This window comes from Amphiura filiformis, chromosome 5 (assembly GCF_039555335.1).
Source record: "Amphiura filiformis chromosome 5, Afil_fr2py, whole genome shotgun sequence".
In the NCBI taxonomy this organism is placed as follows: domain Eukaryota; kingdom Metazoa; phylum Echinodermata; class Ophiuroidea; order Amphilepidida; family Amphiuridae; genus Amphiura; species Amphiura filiformis.
In genome coordinates this window covers 26,387,691-26,415,145 of record NC_092632.1, presented here as the reverse complement: position 1 = coordinate 26,415,145, position 27,455 = coordinate 26,387,691, and the positions used below count along the sequence as shown (strand labels likewise).

The 27,455-nt window shown below is 36.4% G+C and overlaps 1 protein-coding gene across 1 annotated transcript in view; it reads left to right on the top strand.

The window, feature by feature from the left end:
- Nucleotides 1–15,955, top strand: part of LOC140152879 (DIS3-like exonuclease 1) — a 29,675-nt gene extending 13,720 nt beyond the window's left edge. The window contains 17 exon segments of the mRNA XM_072175406.1: nt 352–505; nt 733–881; nt 2,838–2,936; nt 3,471–3,606; nt 3,608–3,670; nt 4,280–4,365; nt 6,231–6,387; nt 6,882–6,977; nt 7,591–7,676; nt 8,391–8,545; nt 8,925–8,986; nt 9,634–9,744; nt 12,274–12,419; nt 13,186–13,277; nt 14,122–14,204; nt 14,362–14,493; nt 15,557–15,955. Coding sequence (XP_072031507.1) covers nt 352–505; nt 733–881; nt 2,838–2,936; nt 3,471–3,606; nt 3,608–3,670; nt 4,280–4,365; nt 6,231–6,387; nt 6,882–6,977; nt 7,591–7,676; nt 8,391–8,545; nt 8,925–8,986; nt 9,634–9,744; nt 12,274–12,419; nt 13,186–13,277; nt 14,122–14,204; nt 14,362–14,493; nt 15,557–15,742 — 1,993 coding nt within the window. The 3' untranslated portion in view covers nt 15,743–15,955.
- The last annotated feature ends 11,500 nt before the right edge of the window (nt 15,956–27,455 follow it).

Below are 27,455 nucleotides of genomic sequence, written 5' to 3'. Positions count from 1 at the left end.
GTACCTGAATTTCCAAGTTCCTGACAACCTGACATTTTGTATTAAAAAGGCTGGTTGAATGTTTCTGTAGTTTTATGCTTATCAAGTTTCTTCTCATATCACAATCACAACCTAAGGTTGATGGGACAGTCAGTTTTTATGGGAGAAGCAATGAATCACATCTCTTTTGAGAACATGATCATCCAAGATGGCAAACACCAAAGTCAGGATTACAAGATTTGGATTTGTTTGAAACAAGAAAAAACAAACAAACATATCAACCTTAAATTACAAAGGTAGCAGAGATTTAACCATCTTGCTGCAAAATATCAGGCAACATTTCTGTATATAAACCTTGTGTCTACAATACAGGATTGTTGTGCGGATAGACTCCTGGGAGACGGATTCCATGTTTCCAAATGGTCATTTTGTAAGGTCGTTAGGGACCATAGGTGACTTGGAAACAGAGATTGCTGCTGTATTGGTGGAAAAGAACCTCTCTGTTGGACCATTCTCTGAAGGATTGGTATGTTGCAAATCAATTGTGTTAATTCCCTCATGAGTTAAAATATTGATGATTTCAAAGCAGTCTTGAATAATGCACTCAGTTAAGACTGATAACGATATCCTGGTTTAGATTGTGCTTTAGACTAAAAAAGATTGCAATTTTGAGTCGGTATTCTTTGGATATAATATATTTGTTTATAACAGAACCATTATAGCTCATATACACCTTCTAAATATTTATTTTAGCTGAAAGAAATGCCAGAGAACACAGAGCAGAACCCCTGGGTAATGGACGAGGATGAAGTGAAGAAGAGGCGAGACTTACGACGCTCTCATCTTATCTTTAGTATTGATCCTAAAGGATGTGAGGATGTAGATGATACATTATCAGTCAGGTAAGCCAGATGCTAGGACTTTGAAGGAGTACATCTTAACATTTCCAGGAGAAGCCAGGTGCGAATGGTTAGGTGTATGTATGTATTTAGTTGCTATGGTGGTTGATTACTACTGCTTTAAATGATTCAGTTGGTGTGATGTTGTTGACTATGTGTTTTGGTTGTGAGTTCCACTCTGAGATGGTACATGGGGACAAACAAGTTTCTGAAATTCTTTGTTGGTTTGCAGATATTGATATGACTTTCTATCATGATGACATGGAGGGCATGTTACTAGAGATTGAAACAAACCAAATAACGAACTGTGCAAAATGCAAAAATGTACTTTGCTAGGATGCACACAACAGCAAGATTCACAAGAGGATAATACTCGGGGAGCTAGGACCACATTCTGTGCACCCCCCACAGGACCAAACCAAACCAACCTTTTTTAGGTTCCTGAGATGACCCCAAAACATAATCAGGATGTTCCCAAAAATATAAACTGGCCCCAAAGGGGGTAAAGGTCATCGAACTTTGCATAATGTCAAAATTTAAACTTGCTCAAATTGTGTTAAAACTATTCAATGTATTCCCCTAGTCACAAGGATTCAGAAAATGTATAGTTTGACCTATCTAGGGCGTATTGTTCTTGAGTTATAACCAAAAAGGTCAAAGGTCACGTTTTTTGCCTCTATAAATTCGAAAACAACAAAGTGCTCGATTTTGCCAAAAGAGGTATCAAATTGTTCGTTTTGGTTAAACAAATCAAATAAGGATAGATTGTAATATCTTGGATGTTGTTACCTAGGTAACACAGCAAAATAGGTCAAGTAGGCCCTACCCTTGAGGCTTATTGACCTTGACCTATTTTGGTGTGTTACCTAGGTAACAAAACATCCAAGATGGTGCAATCCTATCCCTATTTTATTTGTTTCATCAAAACGAACATTTTGACACCTCTTTTGGCAAAATCGGAGCACTTTGATGTTTTCGACCCCCATAGAGGCAAAAACGTGACCTTTGACCTTTTTGGTTATAACTCAAGAACGGTACATCCTAGATAGGTCAAACTATACATTTCCTGAATCCTTGTGACTAGGGGAATACATTGGAATGGTTTTCAACACAATTTGAGCAAGTTTGAAATTTTGACCCTATGCAAAGTTCGATGACCTTTACCCCTTGGGGCCAGTTTATATTTTTGGGAACATCCTGATTATGTTTTAGGGTCATCTTAGGAACCTAAAAATTTGGTTTGGTTTGGTCCTGTGGGGGGTGCATAGAAAGTGGTCCTAGCTCCCCGAGTATAAATCAAACAAAATTAAAGTATTATGCATCAAAGCAATAATAGGCCTATAAAATTACAACAAATCAAATAACATTGTAAAAATTACAAATCAAACAAGCAGGAGAATATAATTATAATACAAAATGATTAGAGTAAAAATGCAAAAAAATCAAATATACACACTGAGTGAAAAATATAATTGTCAGCGCTTCACAATCATTGCAATCGTAGACATGGACATTGAAATCACCAGTGATTAGTAACCTGCCAGGTGTTGCAATCATTGACTCCAGTAAGAACGAAAAGTCATCAAGAAACATCTTGTTGGTATATCCAGGTCTGTAGATGATCAGGAGACGCACAGAATTTGATTTTGAAGAGACCGTAATATCAATGTATTCGATTGATTTGAATTCACAAGTTTCATTGATGTTGAATGACAAACCATCACAAACAAGAATGCCTACTCCTCCAGCTCTTGTCAAACAAGGTACATGATAGAGTTGTGTTTGTTTAGCCAGCTGACCAGCTTACAATGCTTCTGTGCATAAAAGCAGCTTGTAGGTGCTAATTTTGACCTTTGACTCAACTTTCTTGTAATTAGTCCATAAACTTTATAGTTGACAAACAGAATATAGCACTGCAGACTTTTGTTTCATACATTCTCTCTATTTACTTTTTCACAGGAAACTTAAGAATGGGCGCATTGAGTTAGGTGTTCACATAGCAGATGTGACTTATTTTGTCAAACCAGATTCACTCACAGATTTAGAAGCAAGGTCAAGGTAAGTGACATACTTTGATACATTCATATGGGACATTAGTGAATTTATATTTTGACAAATTTTCAGCCTTACCATAAAATTATGTGACATTTTCTATTGAAGCAAACATTTTTGACCTACTTATTACCCATGTGCACTTTCCTGACTTAAACATGTTAGACCATCTTCTTTTACTACACATTTAGCATGTTATTGGGTACAAAAGTGTTTAATAAATTAAAGGAAACACGTCTTGATATTGAGTTTCAATGACTGTGACATTTGTTTACAGTTTTTAATGATTACTGTGACTTAGGCCATTGTTTTACTTGTTTTTCAGAACATTATTATAATGCATAAAAAGTGCCCCCTTGAAATGACTTTGATAAGTGCCCAGGGTACTAATTAGGTCAAATATAGCATGTCTGGAAATGATTTTGCTATCTTGGGTCACATGCGGTGACAGGAGTCTGACTTTAACATTTAAGATAACTGCAAGTCCTTATATTATTTTACTCAACATTTTGAATCAAGTTTGTGTTGCTTTCTTGATAGATCAACAACAGTATATCTAGCAGATCGACGATATGACATGCTGCCAGAGATATTAAGTGCTCAACTGTGCTCGCTTATTGGTGGTGTTGATCGCTATGCAGTCAGTGTAATTTGGCAACTTGATCCGAACACATACTGAAGTGATCAAAGTTTGGTATGGAAGAACGGTCATCAGGTCTGCTTACAAGATGTTCTATGAGGTATGGTATACGTATGTATGTTTGTTTGTTTGTTTTTACTAAACAGAATGCAAAACTGTCACAGTTGCAAGTTACATTTCTGGCAATATTTATATTGCTTTTTCTACGCAGTGTGAAAGATTAGTTAATGTGTTCATGTTAAGGTATGAAAAAGTCAAAAGTAAGTAGAAAAATTTGAACAAATTATGTTGTAGGTGCCGGCGACCAGAGGAGATATCTTACACTTCCCACAATGCATTTGCTATTCAGCACAACATAGGTTGATAATAAAAACCTCAATTAGCAGAGCTCATCTAGATATTGCAATTGAGGTGTTTCCTGTCACTATCGGCCCATGTTTATAAATATAAATAAATTTTGGATTTATATAGTGCATTTTCCAGAGGATTCAAAGCGCTTAGATATCGCTGCCACTGGTAAATCATAATCAGAATCACTGAATAGCAAATAAGTACAGGGAAGAAATGCACAGTGGGAAGTGTAAGATATTTTCTCTGGCTCACGGCATTCTGGTGGTTGAGTAACCCAAATCCCAAAGTGCAGTCCTAAAATATACTTTAAAATGTCTTTTCCTAATTATTTTGAGTCATTTTGTTATTTTAAATACAGGCAGCACAATCATTGCATGATGGGAAGCAAGTGAAAGATGACATACCAGAATTAGATGGGCTGGATGCTGCTACAGTAGACAAAAAGTAGGTGTATTTATATAATATCCAATGACTTTGCACAAGATGGAAAATTGCATCGAGTGCAATATAATATTCTGTATCACACAAAAATAAGCCATTCATTTTAATTATTATTATTTTTATCAGACTTACTTGGTACAAATGTATTCAATTTAACTGCTTTGATCTTACTCTGTGTGAGTGTAAAACCAGTCAGCAAAATGTATGCATATTTTTATTTTGCCAATTTTAAGCTGAACAAAGTATATTTGAGGGCTGCCAACCAGTGCTGATCACTGTAGTAACAACCATTGTTGTATTCTAATACATTGCTTTATCTTGGTTCAAAAAAAGAATACGTAATGGACTGCTCTGTAAGTCAGGAATATTTGCACAACAATACTTCTTAAGGTTACACTAAGAAACGTATAAAAGATGTATAAAAGACGTATAAAGTTGTTCTCTAAAAGAGAGTTTTCTCAGTAACCAGATATCGCAGTGAGTGAAATGTTGGTGCATTGGATGTAGCTTAACATTTTCTTTGTGTGTTTACACAAATTTTTAGAATAAATTTGAAAATCATTCTTTTAAAGCCTTTTTTCGCACCATGTTCACAAGATCAAAAACGTGTTCCATGACGTTTTTTTCAAATGTGCGCCCCGTATAAAACCACCCCGAGTGATTGTTTTCTTTTTTGTATTGTACTACAAATTGATCAAAGAAATAATGTTGCCATGGGGAAGAACCAAATACAGTACCAATTAAATCTTAAAAGCCCGTTTTTAGGGAACATTTTTGAGAATCTTGCTTGAGAAAACACTGCTTTTTTACATTATCGATATCTTGATTGTGGAACGTTAATTTTGACCAACATTATTTCTCAACTGTCTGTCGATTACTCTACCACTTGATTTTCATTCCTAATTGAAGCTACTTTTGCAAAAAAAGAGTTTTTTCGTCATCGATGCGTTCCGACTTTGCGAAGGAATGCGCTTGTTTATCATAACAGCCTGCATGCACTATTGATCATGTAGTCAGTTTGAGACCAATAGATTTCGTAAGCTGCCTGTGTGGCGCAATCGACTAGCGCGCTTGTCTGATAATCTCCTCTACTATTTGTAATTGTTTTGAGCTGGTCAACTAGTACGGGTTCGAGTCCCTGTGTGGTCCAATTCTTCTTTTTTTTTTACTTTTCTCTTTTTCTGTCTTCTTTCTTGTTCGTTTATTTCTTTCTGACTGCAGTGATTGATTGTTTTTGCCGTTTTTTTTTTATTATTGTATAATTCATTAATAGGCCGACTAGTCTAAATAGACGCGGCCTCATAAGCCTATGAATATTTTTTACAAATTAGATATTGGTTGTTGGTTTATTATTATTGTTGTTGTAGTTATTGTTGTATATATTGCATAATCAGGGTAGGCCTACTAGGCCTATTACTAGTCTATAGCGGCATTGATTTATTTCACGACAGTTATCATCTAAGGATAATAATTATTTAAAAAAATGAAAATTTATAAAATACCATAGAAAAATTGCAGAAACCGGCTTCCCCCACCCCGGCAGCCCCTATCATGGTTTCCCCCTCCCTCCCTATCCCTGCAACAGGATGACTCACGTGCCACGGTTTCATAGGTTCGTGGTCATTTTGCATGTAGATTGATACACCAAGTAGGCCTACGCTTGAGTTCATTTTTTTCTGCATGGCTGTTTCTATTATTAACTTACGCCCCTCTGGAATCAAGCCTTGAAAATCCATTGTATTTAACCTTAATTCTACAAGAAGAGAATACAGTAATATGGGCATAATCATTAATTTAATATGAGAGAATTTATTTTAGTTTGGTGATAAACAACATTGATAATTCAAAATGATAAAATGTCTTTGCAGATTGGTAGAGCTGAAATGGTGTGTGGATAAACTCATGGATATTGCCAGGCATCTGAAAGCAAGGCGTGTTGTAGGGGGCGCTGTACAACTTGAAGGTGAAGAGGTTAAAGTTGAACTGAATGAAGAGCAAGAGATTGAAGATCTAGTGCCTAAACAGGTCAGCAGTGATATTACGTTGACCTCAAGTCAGAGATTAGACTGATGAAATGTGTATTATATTTGTCATTTGTATGCTAAATATTTTAGATAAGTCTTATTTTCCTTATTGATGGCTTTGCATATGTCCTCAAAAAATTGACCATTGTTGTAAATATTCAAGTGTATCTTCCTAACTTTCTGTAAGGGGTATAGTGGCTCATTCCACACATTGCAACAATGTTGGAAAAGCATCTCCTACTTCCATGATTCAGGTAACTCATGAAGTCAAAATTGTGTACATACATTTATGTACAATGTATAACATGGGAAGATACGGTTTGAGACAGATTCACTTCTGTGATGGTCAAGAAAATCCTGTAAAGAAAATAATTGAAAAAAATGACAAAGTTTGCTAAGACATATAACATTCTGACGCATGACATACCTTTCTATAAATAAAACTATTGGATATTTTGACACAAGTGTTATTACTTTTTGTTCTTAATATTGCAGACTATGGAGATTCATGAGACCATTGCAGAGTGCATGATCTTTGCTAATCACTGGGTAGCCAAGAAGATTGCTGAAGCATTCTCTACCTCTGCACTGGTAAGATGTCAAATAAATGCACTGTAATTTCAAACATGGACCCTACTCAGCAGAAACATAGCCCCAAAAATCCACTAAGCATCACTTTTTGCTATATTTCCAATAAAAAGGAACAAAATTGGAAGAATAATTGGCAGAAGGACCACTCTTTGGTGATAAGAGATTCAAAAAGTTCAAAAAGGACACTTTTCATTTGAAAATGGTCCACTTTTTCGGAAGTCCCGCACCCATCCGAAATATATCCTGCATACGGATCTGGCTGCTCTCTGTACAAATGACTGTGGTATGAATGAGTTCACCCCTACAGTGCATGAGTTTACATATGCATAATCACAGGCAATTACATGTACACACAGCAGCTAATGGAAATACATATGTCTGCCACGTACTGTGTCATCATAATTTTTACTCATAGTGTAAAGTTTGGAATAATACCAGGTAAAATTGTCCAGTCATGTCATGGGTTAGCGGGCAGTTGTTCAATAAAATAAGAAGTCGGTCTTGATATCAGTCGTAAGTCTCAATTTTGAATTTACTTCACACCTGAATGAATTACAATACAAGCAGGTGTCGGATCAGTGTAACCAATTAGTTGTTTTCTTGTATTTTTCAGTTGCGGCATCATCCCTTACCAAGACAAGACCAATTCCAGGAGTTGCTGTATTGTGCCAAGGCAAAAGGCTATAGAATAGACACCAGGTGAGATTAAACTAGATTGAATTCATTACATGTTATACTAAATACTGAATAAATAGATACTTGACAATTTAGTCTAGCACTGTATAATTCATTTATGGTAGTAAAATGGCTAATTTATAAAGATATTTTACAACATTTAAACATTTATTAAAACATTCAGGTGACAAACATCAAAGTTACATAAAAAATACATAAATAAAATATAGACATTTACATTAAATGTTGATGGTGTTTCAAGATACGGGATGAGGAGAGACACAAGGCTGGACTGACTTACTTGGGCTAAGTCATACACCCCCTACGGAAGATATGACCTTAATCGTCCATGCAGGGTGTATAAATTTCAAATGGGGTTACATGAATGGGTGACTCTATTTGAAATCTACACCACCTGTGTTCCCACATGGATTTCAACTGGATAGCCCATTATCACCCACTGTTTTGATGAGGTGGGGGCAATGTTTATAAGCAACTGGTCCATTAATATGCTGGAACATCACACAACCAGTTCACTGTTTTTAAAATACCTGTATTGCCCAATATCTGATCTGGTGCAAGTTCTAAAAGCACAGGTCCTCAGCCAAACATGATGAGCATGCATACTGCTGGGCAAAGAACAATGAAAACTGCCAACCAAATGTCTGATACGGCGTTACCTCATCTGTATATAGTGACACTTCTGATAGTCATTTTTTATCCAATCATTTTTTTCAGTTCTAACAAGGCATTAGCAGACTCATTAGACAAATGTGTAGATAGTAATGATCCCTTATATAACCGAATCCTGAGATCTCTAGCTACCAAAGCCATGTCTAATGCACTCTATTTCTCTACTGGGAGTCTTCCAAGAGACCAATTCTTTCATTATGGTAAGTCACTTTAAGGTTTATCCTTTGTGTAAGAGAGCACAGAAATTGGTGTATAGATTACAAGGAGGGATTATGAGTTTAGTTTCGTCATCAACTGTCTTCACTAATGACACAGCTTTCCTTTGTATTATTTGAATCTGAAAATTTTTTAAATGTCAAACTTAGAAATAAATAAAATATTGCAGTTTTTAACTTTATGACATTGATTGTCTCCAATCTTCAGGTAATGTACAATTTACAATGTCACTACCCAGAATCAGGTGTGTTTGTAGTATACTGTATTCCATGTGCCCTACATTGTTTAGTGATATCGGTTTTTCAAGGAACCAACCATTTCTGGATAACTCATGCCATTTTCTTGTATACTTTTGATTCGTAGGTTTGGCTCTCGATAGATATACTCACTTTACATCACCAATTAGAAGATATGCTGATGTCATTGTAAGTACAGTAAAACCACTGTTTTTCTAAGAAAACATTACAGTGGGTCAAATTAATTAATTCTGTTGTTGGATTCAAATATTTATATGTCCTACATGTAGCTGTTGTATGCAATGAAGTTTTGCTCTCTCTGGTCCAACTTGTGCAGAAAGCATCTGAATAAGCAGATTTCCTGTGAATTTTTTTCAAAGGTTGAATAATTGTGATCAATGTAGCTCTGTAGCTAATGTAACTACAGCCCAACCTCTTACCTGGCCATGATTGGACCAAGCATTGGCCAAGCATAAGTGAAACATCTGGATCAAATTATGTCTGATTTTGCATTGAATGTGTGGGACAACAAATGAATACTCAATATGGGGACACTGAAAGGTGGTATTTGAGTGCTGTATGCAACATCGATATAAATCCTTCAGAGCATGAAATTAAGGTGTCAAAGTATTAAAAACACAATTATGTTTCCTATAAAGATCAAGTTGCCAGATCTCTATAAAAAGAGGTCTGATAAGGGAAGTTGGACTGTATGGGTTTACTTGTTGTACTTTAAGGGGGTACTGTCTTAAAGTTCATGAACCACATGATGCGAGCTGTATACCTGGCAAGTGAAACAATGTGAGGCCTGTAACATGCAGCTTGTTTGTTTTCAGGTCCATCGTCAGTTATTAGCAGCAGTGGAGGAAGAAGATAGCAACAATCTCCATCTACCTAGCAACAAGGATCTCCAACAACTCAGTGGACATATCAACACTAAACACAGGGTAAGGTCTTGTGTTAGTATACAAGCAACAAATAATCACTTGGATCTTCAAGGGTAAAAATTGTTTTGTATGATAAGCAGACTGTTTTCCACTACTCTCAATGCACATTAACCTTTTTATTTGTCATCTTAATGGAACCAAATTCAATACAGGATGCTATTGCTTGAAAACCTCCCAAAGCAGCCATACTTTAGGCATGTTGCAGCATAATATTTTGAGTTACTCCAGGCAGGCTTCAAGTAGCCTAATTCAGCAACTTGTGCACTGCAGTGATTAGGTGCAGCATCACTGATGAGTGTCTTCTTATTAGTTTGTTGTTTGTTTGTTTAACTAGTCGGTCCAGGGGGGGGGCACATGCTTTGGACCCTGATGGGACCAGACTCAAGCATATTGCTCAAAGCAAGCTTGAAAGCTTACATAAGTATTACTTGCATGTATAGAGAGAAAAGAAAAAAAAGTTAAAGAAAAATAGCATGGAAAAGGAAAGCTAATGCCATCAAATTATTAAATGAACAATTTTGCTCTATACTCGATCGCCGAGCGATTGCGATTAAACGCTTTTGAAAAGCGATGGGCAATCGCCGAATTTTGCGATTCATCTCTCGTCGCTTTTGCATTTATACTTATCACGGCGATAGCGATTGCAGACGACAATTAAAATATTCTAAATGCCACAAAATACATTTCTAAAACATCAGTTGCTGTCAATAATCATTGCTTTGAATTAATTCATCACCAAAAGTTAATAATCGAGAAAGGTAAATTAATTAGCAAAATAATAGATTCAGATGGTTGTATATGATTGGTTGACGGATTCATGTGTCAAGCGATATCGCAGGGAAGTTGAGATTTCTTCAACTTGCAAAAGCGACGTCGTTTTTGCCTCGGCGATTTGAATCGATTGATCGGCTTGACGCTCTGGGAATGTATGAGTATGTGTGAAAATCGCTTTTCTGCAAAAGCGATTGAGTATAAATTCAGCTTTAGCCTTTGGGTCGAGCAATACTTGGCACTTACTTGGTACTTGGTACTTGTCCTCTTGATTACTCCACAAGGAAGTCTAGCTAAGAGGTCTTCTTATCTAAACAGGTTGTGGTTTGGGGTGCTGATGACTTCCTGAGGTAGTTTATTCCATTTTTTCACGGTTCTTGGTAAAAAAGACTGCATACAAATGTTAGTTTTGGCTGCGATCTCATTGAATTGCATATTGTTGCCCCTGTGTAATCTTGTGCTCTTGGGTTGAATGATGTCCGGTTTTATGTGAACTACGTTGTTGGTGATTTTGTACAAGTAAGTGATTCCCTCCTATCTTCAAGTGACATCCATCCCAGGTCACATAACATGTTGGAGACACTACTCTTCCTCTTGAAATCTCCACAAACAAAACAGGCAGCTTATTGCTAGGCTTTTTCCAGAGACAAGGTGTACTTACTTCTTAGTAGTATATGGGTCCCAAGCAACACTCCCATACCCAAGATGGGGTCTCACCAGAGTTGACGGTATTTGATGCAGGGTAAAAGTTGCACATGATGAAATTCAGGATGTGCATAGCTTTGAAAATTGCATGTTCAGTCTGGCAGTTGTGATCATTTTGACTGTTTCTGAACCAAGATAGCGTGAATCAGTTGACTGGGCAACAATCCATTTTGACGTCACAATGCCGATTTGGGATCTTTTTAGGTACATTCTTATTTCTTTCCCTCAGACATATGAAAAGTGACTCTTTTGTTAATGGGGAGGAAGTATGTCTCCCGGCCCTGCACCCCCTGGCTACAGGCCTACCTAACCGAAAAAATAACTGACACCAATACCATTCAGGAACAACATGGCATTCATCTACAAACATGCCACAAATCCTGCCTCTCATCTATATAATTCTGTCTCGATGTAACACATTTTTTCTAGAAGGATGCTCTTTGGACTTGCAAATATGATTTGCAATTGCGGATCGTTAATGTCCGCATTTTCCAATGTTGACACTGAAATGTCCTTAGCTTTCAGTTTGCTGACTTGGTCATTAACTGGTGCCTTGATAGGCAAAATGACCGATGCTATGGAATCAGACACATACTAGAGAAAATTAACACAAATTGGTACTGATTGGAAAATAAAGCTCTCCTGGATCCTGTTGGCAATCCTACGAACACATAAAAAACTTTTAACTGTCTTCGTCTGTTGGCAGGTAACTTCTTGTATTCCTAGCTTATTTGAAGAATGCAATATAGCAGCATCTTCCATTTAAATATTAATGTAAAACAAGTTATTGATAATAATAAATAAAATAATAGCAATGTAGTGATGTATAATGTGAGCAACCTACAAAGTGAAGCTCAGTTGATTTCAACTGGCACCTTTAATCACCTCAGCTAGATATTGCCCTTATGCAACTTTGGTAAGTATTTTTTGTAGATATAGATGCTAAAATAAACATGAATTATTTGTATGACTCCAAAGTCTCTTTGACAACCATTGTACCACATCCAAAAGTTTCAAACAATTTCTACTCAAAACTTTTGTGTTTCCCCACAGGCTTCCCAGAATGCTCAGCGTGATTCCCAGGTGCTATTTCAAGCCATGTATTTCCGTGACAGAGATTCTACAACAGATGAGAGGTGCATTGTGGATGCAGTTGTACATAATCTCAGGGCTAATGGGTTACTTGTGTTTATACCAAGGTATGATATCAAATGCAACAAGTAAAGTGTATGTTAGTGAAATTGGTAGTAGATCTTCAAAAAATTAAACCTTTGAGTAAAATGGGCAAATTTAATGAAATTGTTGCATACAGTACCACAGGACCAATTGGCCATTATCTTAGCTAGAACTTGAGGTTTGCCTATCATTTCAATAAAATTGCCTGTGCATTTAAAAACCGGCTTCAGCAGGCTACTATAAGTTCAGTGATTTTTAATGTGTTGTTATGGCTTCATGCCCCTTTTCAAATGATCGGATGGATGCGTGGCTAGCTATAGTTAACTGCCATTGACAACTATAAATGGAAGTTTTGCAATGAGCAAAAACATCCAATGTGAACATCTATTTGGAAATAAATCTTAAAGACTGGAATTTACAATGTGTATGTACAATTACTATATTATGCCTGGTATCACCAGACTTCATGATAAGGCAACTGATCTACTGGCCTGGACATGTGATAGACTGATTAGACTTACTTTAAAATATATATTGGCTATAGATTTGCTTCTGTCCGATTAGGATTTTAAAGCAGATTTTGTGTTAATCAACCCCTCGGAACCATCAAAAAAAGCTTCAGACAAGAGTCAAAGAAATGGCCCTCTCCATTTTTTTTAAGGGCCAGATGCTAAACGTGTGGTTTTTTTTACCGTAATGCAAAAATGGGTTGTAAGTAACAATGAAATACTAAAAGGCATTGTTAGATCAACAGTAATTAAACTTTTGTCTTTTATCTGTTCTTGATAGGTATGGTATTAAAGGTGCACTTTACTTAAAAGACAAGGAAGGATTAGTTTGTGATGCAAGCAGTCCAGGGAAAACACCAACCTGGGTGCCAGGTAAGGCAATAGCAAATAGTAACTTGATTACCATCATGCTAATGTATCATGTACATCAGCATATTTTGGATAATCAGTGGCCTTGGTGCATATGTCATTTGAAGAAAGCTCTTGATACTTCCTATGTTTTAAAAGTCCCACTGAACATTGACCATGCAACAGGAGAAAAAGGTATCTTGGCTATTTCAACTCATGTGGTATAATTCAGAATTTTGACAAAATGTGCTGAAAGTGGGTGCTTAACTAGGTATATGTTTGGAAAGGTGGCAAGTGGGACCACATAGCCCTGTATGTATATATAATATAGGGTTGGGGTACTAATCAGGGAATACTCATTAATATGGTTGATTTGAGCATATTTTGAGGTATTGGCAAGAGGGTAAAGTTCAAATCCTGATTTAGTCATCTAAACATGTTGTCATGCTACTCCACCTCAACTGCCTCCATCGTGTTTTAACAAATCTCAGTTTGAGAAAATAGCTCAAGCTTTATATGCAATTACCAGTGTATATTTGCTAGCTGTTTGGAATACCTCCAGGCTGTTCTTATTTCCAAGTTTAAAACTGTTGAAAAAGCATTATGCGGTTTTTCTGAATTTCAGGGGAAAAATAATTAAAAATACAACAAATTTCTGTAAATGAATAAATATTAAGTATTCCCTTGGTTTTTTTCATAAGTCCTATTGAATTAAACACGGTAGACACTTCTGTGTAGGGCCTGCTACCGCAATGTCCCAGGCTATATAAGACAAATTTAATAGGCTATATGGCAGATAGTCTTTGATTGTCTGTACTTCACCTGGACTTCCTATCAATAGTTTTAACTATTTATTATTTTATACTAGGTACTCTGGAGTGGTCAGAATTCAGTATCACAGTATCAACATCAACAAGTAAAACAACTTTCAAGCTCTTTGATCACTTTACTGTAAGTACATTTCAATGCTTCTCTTGTCATTCTCATGTCCTTCTCATGTATCATATTTTATGTATTCCATTATTTCCATATCTCATGTTGATTTTTAAAAATTTATTTCTGTAAGTTAATATTTTTTTCCCCCTCTTTTTTTAAAAACATTTTACAGGTGAGACTATCAGTACAGCAAGCTCGTAGTCATGCGTCTTCACTGAGATTTGACTTAGTAGCAAACCAGCCTCATAAAAAAGATGAAAGCATTGGTGTGCAAAATACAAGCCTAAAAACAGATATAATACAGGTAAATACTAGGGTGGAATTCACAAAAGATGGACAATGTAAGACTTGGACAAAAATGAGACCTTTTCCCACAAAATGAGAGGATAGTTGCAAAATCTCACTTCTGAGTTACGGCCAAATTTATATTCTCCTGATCATAAGCTGTAAAATGATACAGGATGTGTCAGTGTTGATTTCTCACTTGGCATTCAAAAGTTGACATTTCCTTGAGTTCTTCTTTTGTTTTCTATTTATTTGTGGCATATCTATTGGACTGTATCTCCTTAGTGTCTTGGGCAACTTTCCGCTCATTTTGTGGGACTAGGTCTCAAATGGATGTTGGGTCTTACTCTTATTGGATAGGGCCTATTATGTTCCCACTTGATATCACCATACATCATTAAAGCCATAATGTGCGATCTTATAATATGAAATTGGTTAATTTTTTTCAAACCTGATTTGTTTGCATATTTGTAATGTTAACACATGTTCCAACTTGCACCAAAATGGAATTGGCCAAATTTGTTGTCTTTGTATGTCAACAGAGCAAAGTTTGACATAAAGTCATAATTTTAGAAAACTATGACTTTATGTCCTCACATAGAACTGCATGTTAAATGGCCAAAATAACCAGTGGGGTTTCTATCACTTTACTTTTTATTTCAGCTTAAAATGGACAGGAACCCTTCCCGGCAGTTATTACTAATATTATTTCAACATTTTAAATAAAGAATAATAAAATTAAAATTTGACGGAAATCATACATTAAGGCTTTAAGTATGAAGCTCTATAACATTTTATTGCATTGTCCACAATCATTCTACAGTCCACACTGTCCAAAAGTAGAACACACCATAACGGGATTAATGGAATTGTGATGTACACAGGTATGTCATGTGTTGCAAGTAATAATTAGGCCCTTAAATTGTTTTTACTTGCTTTCTGAATCATATTACAGCCAAGGTTAAAATTCTACATCAAAATATTTGTACAGGAAATACATACAGCTCTCCAAAATCCCTCAGAACATGTAATAATTGCTACTTCCATTGTTGACAGTGTTATCACTTCTATTCCTTTTCTAGGAGGTTCTTGGTGAATCAGAAGACAAGACATCCACAGCTAGTATCTATGACAACCAGGACATACTAGGGGCAGACTTCCCTGAACTCAAGAAACAATATGGACAGACTAACGAATCAGTTAGCTTGTATCATCTTCTTCAACATCTGCAAGAAATGGGCCTAGAGGAATCGGCAGATGGGAGCTAGCAACATCAATGAACATCAGATCATGTTGATAGAGAGATAAGAGCAGTAATCAAATATTCAAGATATGAATCATACACGGTCAATGATTTTTGACCTTCCCCATTTTAAGGTCATCAAATGTCATCTGAGGTCAGGTAAAGCTTGGTGGATATTCATGAAATTGAACACTAAGGGCATATGGAGGCCATGCTTTCTTCTTACAAATCAATTTTTTTTTAAAGGAAGATAATTATAGTGATATGCACCCTTAATGAGTGTGCAGGAAGCACAGTGCCTGCTCTAAAAAGTATTTTCTGGTAAAATCAGGTTGTAAAAAATGAGATTTTGTGCTCACTACATTACTGCTTGGGTTCAGCCAACGACATAGATAAACATAGATCACTGAGCTCAAGCTAGTATGTTGTCGTTTCATTGAAAATCACACACTGAGCAACCTATTCCAAAATGAAGGGACCTAACCAAAATCAGCATCAAATGCCACTACAATGGTAACTGAATTTACTTAAGCATGTATAGATTAATAAATTTAAATTAATTACATATTTTAGCACATAAGTTTTACTATGTACTATTGTTTAAGGTAAACACACTCCTAAATCTATTTCATTCGTCCCGTTGCTATACAAGCTCGAACACAACACCGAATGAAGCCAACTTTTGTTGCAAAAGTATAGTAGAGATGATCGGGCAACACTGATGAAACCTACATTGTACTAGATTCAGAGGATGTGCTTGCATTCCTTTAATTAAGCAACAAATTACACAAAATGAGGATACACTGGGAATTTTAATGTTTTTAAAAATACATGATTTGTCCAACTTCATCTATCTGTACACAAAAGAGTATATCTCTTGGCTATTTGGTAATATTTGGTGCTGCCTGCTTTTGGAACTGTGTTTTATTTCATAGTGGGCAATTCAGGGTTTGTTTTATAATGATCCGGCAACAAGCAACCTTGAGCAGACAACTCATGGGTTCGGCTAGCAGGATGCTCTATCCATGGACGAAAGAGTAACAGACCGCGCGCAACCAATCACAGTCCCGCATCATCAGATAATGACGGCCAATTGTTCCATGAACTACTTTTACGGTCTATCACGTACGCGAAGTCACACAACGCTCTATATGCGAAGGCACGCAACACTAGCGTGATTGTTAGACACGGCACGATCGAACAATTGGCCCTCATGAATATGCAACAGCATACAATGCGCAGGGACTTTGACTGGTTGCACACGGTCTGTTACTCTTTCGTCCATGGCTCTATTGTTATTTACCTCGTTGGTTTCAGCTTGGATTGGGTTTATATCAATAATACCAAGAGTACTGTAGCAGCTTTATTTACTGAGCACCGCCTGGGCTCTTTGTTTTAGCATTTGGGCCTCTGGGCCTGAATGGTCAAAAAGCACATCTGTGGGTTAGGGCCCATATGTGTGCCACATATGAGCCCTGGCACCCTTGCAGTTTCAGAGTTAGCCTTGTTTTTGTGTTTTCAACCACTGATCTTTACACTAATTATTTTGAATAATTATATTAAAACAAATATGATTTTACTTATTGTGAACAACCTCGTCCCAGCACATCCCTTTTTAAAAGGAATTTTATTGTCTGTACTTTTGAGTTGGCATTATGAGGAACTGAAACTATTTTAATATTCCCACTTCCTGGTGCAACTTGTGCATGTCGACTGCTCTGTGTCCGAAGTGGGTAAGTGCAATAGCTGCCCTGAGAACATTTGTCAATTTATACACAGTATATTATACTCATCTACACATGGCAGCTATTGCACCTACCCACTTCTGGCACTGTGCAGTTGATGTACTTGCAAACTATAGTGCATACTATTCTAGGCATTGGCATTTCATCATGGCTTCCAATATGATGCAGTGTGTTTGTAGCATAGTACTCTTTTGTTGGATGTTTTACGCTTGTTTTTTGCCAACTTGTCAACAACCAACACATGCACAATCATGTTATCCACAAGGAAATATTGTATGTAAAACCTGGAATCATACTAATATTGATTGTAAAAGCAGAAACCTAGTCTGCATTCCACCACTTCATCATGCTTCTTCAATGCTATTACTTGATATATCTCAAAACAAGCTTACTGTAGTCTCCAATGTTGCATTTCATGAGTTTCAAAAATTGCAACATTTGGCTATTTCATCAAACAGTATATCATCCCTGGATGGTGGGACATTTGCCGGTCTTCGTGATTTATTAACTTTGGATTTGAGTATCAACTTGATATCAAACATACAAATAGACCTGTTTGGTAATCTTCACAAATTACAGGAATTGGATCTTTCAGACAACCGTATTTCAGCACTGCTTGATGGTACATTTAATGGGCTTGAGCAGCTATTAACTTTGAACTTGGTTAACAACATGATCTATTTTATAAGCGACAATGCCTTGAGTTCACTGAGAAAACTTAGCCAGCTGGGCTTAAATAGAAACTTTTTGCATCCTTTACCTGCTTTCCCATTTAAAAATCTTGCCTCACTGCAGACGCTTCAACTAAGTTGGCAAAATGAGTCCTGTCTTAGCATGACATCGCTTGCAGGGTTGGAAAACTTGACATCTCTGACTATATCATTTCATGACCAGGTCAATAATAATAAAACAGGCATCCCCCTAGCTAACCTTACAGCTTTACGTGAACTGAAAATTTTTGATGTCTATGACTGCGATACCATTGAGAAACTCTTCATTGGATTGCAAAACCTGCACCACCTTGTCATCTCAGTTACTGGACCTTGTCCTGAAATCATGTTTTGCTCAATGTATGACGAAAATGCCAACAACTTGAATGCAAGTCATAAATGTAAGAAATTGGTTCCTTTGATACATCTTGAGTTTTGGCAAATTCCCCCAAGTACTACGAGTCTCCCAGCTTTTGAGACACTCTTTAACCTCACCAGACTTCTCCTTTCTCTTAATGTTGACATGCTCACAGCCATAGAGGCTTTAAACACACTAGATTCACCACTTCAAAATCTTACACTTACCATGCCAAATACGCACCAAGTGTGTATTTTGAATTCAGCAACATTTGCATCATGGGGTAATTGGAAGGCATCACTGAAAGTACTGGTATTATCGACTCATGAACTTGGATTTGAAGGTGCACCTTTTGAATGGTTTCATGGTTTGGAAGTTTTAGAAATCATTTACCCAACTCATCTCATTGACACATTGCCTATGAATGCCTTTGAAGGTCTTATAAGTTTAAATACACTAGCAATGGTTGATGTTAATACTAATATGCCTTCGTCTGGTGCTATCAATATATTTAGTAGCTACAACTCTTTATCCATGTTGGATCTGAGTTACAACCAATTAAATGGTGATTTTGAATCTTTTTGGGATCAGCTATGTAACATTTCATCACTTGAATATATAGACTTGTCCAACAATGAATTCGCCAGCATCTTTACAATGCATTGGTCGTGCTCTCCACCAAATTTGAAAATATTAAAAATAGGGTACCAACAAAAAGTTATGACTTTTTCAACAGATATATGTCAGGTTGCAACATGGTTAGAATCATTTGATGTTAGAGCATCAGAGGTATTCATCTTTACAATGAATTCTACATGTCACCATCTTGTGACCCTAATTTTTTCACATTGCAAATTTTTTGGCTCTCATGGTGTTGAAACCCACTTACCCATTTTAGAAGATCTGCACTTAAATTGGATTTCATCCATATATGATATTTTTACTCTTCTTAATTTCTTCAAAGCGCCACAATTGCAAAGACTTTATTTGAACAATAATGAGTTGACAGAAATTGAAAATACTCTTTTAAATGTCTTCAGTAAATTAAGATTTCTAGATCTGAGCAACAATAAGCTGACATCAGTAAGTAATTTGCAGTACTTCAGCAATATAAGAACATTGAAGCTTCAGAACAATGACATTAAGATAGTCTCCAAAGCAATTCTATCAAAATTTCACCATCATTATGCGAGTACACTGGATTTACGCAACAATAAATTCCAATGCGATTGCAATGTGGAAGCACTTCAGAAATGGATATATGCAGATAATATGGTTAAACTTCCAGTCGAGTTCCCAACAAGCGATTATCTCTGTTTTTCACCAGATTCGGAAAAGGATTTCAGCATTACAGACGTTAATTTAGATTGTGAATCACACATTTGGAAATACATTTCAGTCAGCATTGCTTCTGCCATGGTGATACTAGTAGCTGTCATTTTGATGGCGCGTTATAGGTGGCACATTAAATACACATTGTTTCTGCTCTTTAACAGAACACGACGCCAACAGTACAATCTTGTAGAACATGATGATGACCTTATTGATGACAATGAGAATGGTATCCCTCGATATGATGCATATGTCCCCTACCATATTGAGGATGAAGATTGGGTAGATGGAGAACTTTTAGCCAATATTGAGGAAGGTGACGAACCGTTCAGACTTTGTTTACGTAGACGAGACATACGTGCTGGGAGACCAATTTTTAGTGAATTATCTCTTCACATACAGAGAAGCCGCAAAATCCTTGTAATTCTGTCGCCGCGATTTGTTGAAGACAACTGGTGTTATTTTGAATTAAACATGGCGCATCATCGAGTCTTGGAAGAAGGCCGTAATGTGATGATTCTAATAATTCTAGAAGAGATTCCAGATAACAAAATGACACTGCTGTTGAGGCAACTATTTTGCAGAGTGCAGTACCTAAAATGGCCAGGTGATGGATATTCACAGTATTTGTTTTGGAGATGTCTTCGAGAGGAACTGAAAAGGCCTGTGCCTCTAGACCGCCGTTTTAATATCTAATTTCCTTTTTTATATTACTATATTTGAAATAGATGACAGCAAATATTCTTGGGATTTTTTTTTAACCTAGTGGAAATGTTAACATTTGGGTACAATCCACAGTGGCCAGGGGACTTTGTGTTTAGGAATTACTGTATTTTTTCACTGTAGCAGATTCAACCCATCGTTGGACATTTTCAAACAAACCCAGGCTAGGCGATCACGCAAGTCATGCTATGCATGACTGACTGATGATAGACCGGCAACCTGGATTTGTTGGAAAAACGTCCCATGCATGATGGGTTCATGTGTGATATTTAAATGTGTAATCACTTGGTATGAACCACAATCCTGGACAAAATTGTTGGAACACTTTGACATGGGTACTTAAAATGTGCCCCATTCTCCCTCTTCAATGTTGCAGTTAATTTGATCATGCACCCCTAGAGATGCCCAACATTGATTGGTGGGGAAAGAGGAGGGTTGTAATAGTAGGAAAGGCCTCTGGACTTCACACTAAAACCTCCATACTTTTACACTAAGTGTTTCAACTACTTCTGACCAGGATTGCAGCATTGATGCTAGGTAAAGTAAGTGGTGGTCAGGTGAGGTGAGTGGTGCCATCAAGTGATAAGACTCAGCTTTGATGCTTGTCACTCTTATGTACCCCCCAGACCATTTGCATCATTCTTCAATACCTTTATTATCATAGGTTGGACACTTATAGGTTGGACAAAGTGTAGTTCAGTAAAAGTATGGGAACTCTACAAAAATCCAAGTCCTTTGCAGGGGAAAGGATGGCTTAATGAAATGTTAAAAGTACCTATTTGCACAGACTTAATTTCTTTGTTAAATGTTGCTTATAAAAGGAAAAAAATTCAACCAATGTGCGTCTATATTCTTTTGAGGTTTTGCACAGTATCGGAAGAAAAAGAACAAATTTGGCAAAAACTAGAATGTAGACTGAAATCTTCGAGCTTAATTGTACTCCTAGCATACAAAAATTGGCCAAATATTATACAAAAGGATTCCGATTGAGTTATGCATCATCATGCAAAACAATAATATTTGTATAATTAAATGAAATAAAATATTTGAGTAGTGCAATACATTTCAATGTGGCATGGTTTTAATCAAATTTTGAAATCCAATGATTACGATTGATTACATTCATCAGTTTGATCCGATGTAAATGACAAACATTTTCGAGGGTTGCTAACAGAAAGATGTAACTCATAAAATGGCAGTTTGAGTAACATCTTTTGAGGGTTGAGAACCAGAAAGCCATAACTCATGAGTTACATGTAGCACCCTCTGGCAAGTAACCAATCATGCTGTCCTAGAGGCTTTCTGGTTCTAACAGAAATATGGCTTTAATGAGATGTGGCCAAAATGAAATTTGTACTATAGTTTCAATAGGGAGTGTGCTGCTTTATGGTTCTGAGAATCTGAGTGGTAAGGATTATTTCGCTCTCAAAATCACCAAAATGTGAGTAACAGCTTTCTGGCTCTTAGCCCTCTATTTGTACAAAATAATGAACAAGTTGTACATAAATACTGGTTTCCTTTGCATAATGCTTTTATTAATTGAGCAAATTCTTGCCACTGAAAATATTGTGAACTCCTTTGAATATAGGTAATATTTGTATATAGATGCCACAAAAAACTTCCATACAAGATTAGTACACAACTGGATTCTTAATGCTGCTGCCTGCAGAGGTACACTGCCACACAGCTACTTCATTAGTACTCATGGAGTACATGTACAAACATTAGAATCATACCGTACACAAAGTGGTACTGGATTAGTGCTATGTGTACACTGGTATTCTCGAGTAGCCATTGTAGCTGGGGAGCAGTACCTCGGGGGTGGCAGCAATAGGAACATGGTATATTGTACAAGTTAATCACCAATTATAATTATTATAAATATCCAAATCAATTTATTATCATCCTAATTCTTCTTGTGTGAATGCAAGATAATTTTATGTGCACAGGGCAACAAAAGCCGACAATTTGCATTATTAATACATTTATGTATCAATCATCCCACCACCATGATGGCAGATGTATTAATCAATGACATTAGGCGGAGGTGCTGTATTTTAGCATTAGCTTTGGATATTTAATTATTTTCTTTATTTTTCACCCGGGTAAGTCGGGTGGAAAATAAAGAAAATAATTAAATGTCCAAAGCTTATGTTAAATACGGCTCCTCCGCCTAATGAACACAAACAATTCTGAGTGTGCAACAATTAAGTTATACAGGCCGCCAGCATTTTTCAAGCGGGACTCATGACAATAGTGTTTGTATACATGATTTGTACCCACGAGCTCCTCATTCACTTGCTTGATATGATTGACATCTATAGATTGACTGACTGACTGACTGCTAGTATTGCTCTCATATACATAATTCACCTGTTGTTCATGCACTGAAACTTTGAACAGAGTTGAGTTTACTAGAACCCACAAGATGGCCACTGTGACGTCACACCGATGGCCTCTATTGGTCATCAGCAATGGGCTGTTCAGTTGAAATCTACACGCCCCATATAGAAGACAAGATGACCTTAAACTTTCACACAGGGAGTGTGAATTTCAAATGGGGTTACCAGAATGGGTGACTCCATTGACTCCCTGTGTAGAAGATTAAGGTCATGCCTTCCATAGGGGTGTATGGATTTCTACTGGAATAGACCAATGCAATACACGTAGAGAAATGATGCGCTGACTGTGCTGCACAGAGAATGAATGCTTTTGGCATGCAATAGGTATTCAACATTCTTGCCCTCAGGATGAGAATATGCAATCATCATACAGTCCAACCTCCCTTAAATCCGGACCTTTATCTTTGTTATTTGGGTGCAAAATCTTCATACAAAAACATGTTTTTAATGCTTTCATGCTCTGAAATATTTAGGATATATCTATGGCGCATACAGCACTCAAATTACCATCTTTCAGTGTTCCCCTATCATTTTTGCAATTCCATTCAATAACACATATTCACATAATTCAAAAATCTGGATTTTCACCTAAAATCTGACCAATGCCTGATCTCATCTTGGTTGGATAAAAGAGCTTGGACTGTATTGTATGTTAATGATATTCTAACTGGTATGGAAGCTAAATTGATGGACAATTCAGGAAGACGTTGATTGGTGACAATTTCGCTAAATGTTGTAAAAAAATATTGATTCTTTTAAATATGTATATTTTTTAACTGTATATTTTGCAAATAAACTTTTGAAATCATTTTTGATAAAATCTTGTTTTTATTTCCTTCTTGAGTGTTAGCATTTCAAATATCTGAATTTGTATCTCCTAGAAATCAGAGTGACCAGCTCCAACAAAACCCGGAACAAGTTGCCAGCCATGTTTTTGAAGATGACATTCCCATAAAAAAAAAGTGAAATTTTGGAATTCTTAATTTCATGGTATTTGACCTTGGGACCAAGTGGACTCTCAAATCCTTGAGAGTACTTATTAAAAAGAGGTTTATTTAATCAATAATTGACAGTTGAACTATGATAATCTCTATTCAATCCTGTGTAAAGCAGAAAACTAATTAGCCAATTACTCAGAATAGCAATTGACCAAAAATATCAAGGCATTTACAGAATTATCCATATCTTGAAAAGTATTGATGCTATGTATATAATTTTGGTATCATTTTAAAGCTTATTGTCCTGTGCTTACATTTTTATTCAAATTATGAAATGTCAAAAATACGACTTGTTCCTGGTTTTGTCAGAACGGGTTACATATGTGATAAACAATCCTGCCGATTGGCTGAGCAACAAGATGGGCTGATCGAGAGCATACTTTACTTCTAGTTCTATGTGCTCGATGATCACCATCACACACCCGGAACTCTGTGAACAATTGGGAGATTTACTTAAAAATGATTCACACCAATCACATTCTTTCTTCATTCAATTGAGTTAGGTGCATGATCTTGAATTGATGGTGTGTGAGCTGTACTATGAAATACAAATAAATCTGTTTTCTGAAAATCTGATACAGTGTCTTCCCTTCAAGATGGCTGGTGATGCAAAACACGGGCACGCTATAATATAAGGTACAAGTAAGGGGTCCAAATCTTCTCATACTGATGAAATTTTTCATACAATATTGATTGATTTGAATGGAAAAAAAACCATTTCTCTCCCACATCTAGTCTTCTTACTGAAATTCAATATATTTTGTTGTTAATGTTACATTTTCAAAAATGTAACATACAACAAAATGCAACAATTCATGCTAAAATGTGCTGTTTGTGGCACTGATGGTAAGAATTATTGGGATACTGACAAGTGAAATCAGGAATTCCAGTGATTGAATTACATAGTTTGAATTTTGAAATGGTTACATTGATGATTGTGCAGGAGTGACGAACCCAACTACAAGTTAATCAGGGGAGTTTGACCCAAATGCCAAGGAAAAGAGATGGGCATTGCTCCTCAACCTTTATTGTCACAAAGGCATACTCCTGTTTAATATTGCAGAGATCTGTTCGGATAGAACCTTACTTTGTTATTTTTTTCATGTTTAGAATGATTAACAATTCAATGAATAAGGTGGAATTTGCCTTCTCATGTCAAGAAGAGGAACAAATTACAAGTACATGTTTCCAGGAACAAGAAAACAGTGTAGACCACCAGGGTAAGCCACTATTGTAAAACCTTGTCTACAAGCATACAATGTATATATGGCCATGCGTTTTAACCTCGCCGACTTTTCGTCACACACTGATTTTTGAAATTCGCGACATTCTTTCACCTTCAAATGCCCATATTTTTCAAACCATACCCCCCAGCATGATAAAAGTATACATTTTCTGAAAGAAAATTGAACAAGGAATCCAACAAGAGCCTCAGAAACACTGTCAGATGTAAGGTTCTAATGCTACCTTTATGTGAATGAGACAAAACATCAACTGACAGTGGTACAGGGGTATAATGTCACTAACATTTCTGTGTTACCCCTGCATCTTATTTTATGTCATTTTCTAATAGATCAGAGTAAGGGCTTTCCTGCAATATATAAATGTATGGGGGTTATCACTTTTGTAAAATGATACAACCCTTCAAAAAGTGACCTAAATAGAATTAATTTTTCTTATTGTCTTGGAGAACATTGGCCTATCATATACCCTATAGCAGCTAACTATTTTAACTTTGTACAAAATAAAAGTGTAGATAATAATGTCAGCTTTCTTTTGATACCAAATTGATTGATAAACACTCATTTTAAAGCAAATTGGCAACACATTTGCACACCGACTGCGAGGCTCCCAAAATGAAAACTTTGCTTACAGTTTTGTGCAGAGTGTCCCGCTACCTCCACCACCCCTGCCTTGGCCAATTGGATGAGTCCCATTCTATAGATGTTCAAGATATCATATTGACACATTTCCATAATTAATAACTGGTGTTTTAGCTGCCATTTGATACCAAATTTACTATCAAATCTTTTTTTATTCCAATGATACATTACAAAAACTAATGACCACAGTGAAAAATGTGACGCCACTCGCCCATTTTAGATGTCAAGTTCAAAGCACTTGCCCCTATCATTAGCTCAAGGCAGTTTATTGTTTCAACTATTTTACAGAATAAAAGTTCAGATAACAATGTCAGCTTTCTTTTGATACCAAATTTATTGATATGCACTAGTTTTTAAAGAAAATTTCAAACTTTTTGCACTGTGAGGCACCAAAAATGAACTTTCCCATTGAGTTTGTACATAGTGAGCCGCTGCCACATGAGCCGCTGCCACCACCACCCCTGACTTGGGTCATTGGATTGAATGCCATTCTGCTTCTGTTCAAGATAACTTCATGTAACTTTCCATAGTCCTTTCATTAGCTTTCATTTGGTACCAAATTTATTGCCATAGCTTCTTTACTTTCAAAGATATACTCAAAAAACAAAACGATCATGGTGAAAAGTGTGACACCACCACCCTTTTTGGGTGTTCAGATCAAAACGCATGGCCATATAGTATTTTTGAAGAAAGCTTAATTAATACGAAACAAGCATAAATATGTCAATACAAACAATAATACTTGTTTGTATATGCTTGGATCTGTAATTTATTTGCTCAAACTCTATAATGGTGACTGGATTAATTTAGCTTTTATCAGAAGCACTCTATATGCTTGTAGACAAGGTTTTACGGTATGTTAGAAGACTGCACAAAGATGTGTCAAAGAACTGGACATATACTGCCAACTGTTTTATGAAAGATTGATAATAGTTATCAAAGTTATCTTCACGACCAGAGATTCCTATTGAGGGCACCTCTACAGGTATATCATTGCCAAGGTACTGTGCAGTAACAGGGGAGTACCAGTGTAGTGCCAGTGCAGTACCACTGCTGGTGGGTCCTGTGCAGTAGCAACATTGGTACTGTCTCGGTACTGTGTGTGTACCAACCTTGCTGATGGTGTACCTGTGCAGGAGACCACAATAGGTATCTTGCAGTGTACTCATTGATCAAATCTTGGTGCAGTTATTATCAACATGCACGGTAACAAAGTGTGCTATTGCATGAGATATTTCATTTGAAATCCATACACCTCCTATGCATATGGAAGATATGACCTTAAGGGTATATGTGGTATTGTTGGTCGAAGCAGCCAAAATAAAAACAATTTTCATTATCTGAATCAATATATTATTGAAAAATAACACTTTGGTGTTTTGCAAAAGTTCATTCTACAAATCATATACTTGCTTAATTTATTGTTGTTAATGAGTTATGTACGTTTTACAAAAGTGTTGTTGTTTCAGCCCTCTTTACAACAACTCAAGAACCACAGGACCTACAAAAGTATATCTGTGATATTTGAATTCTTCTCCACACTCGCTATGAATTGAGCAATGCAATTTTTGCTCAAGCTCATTACCA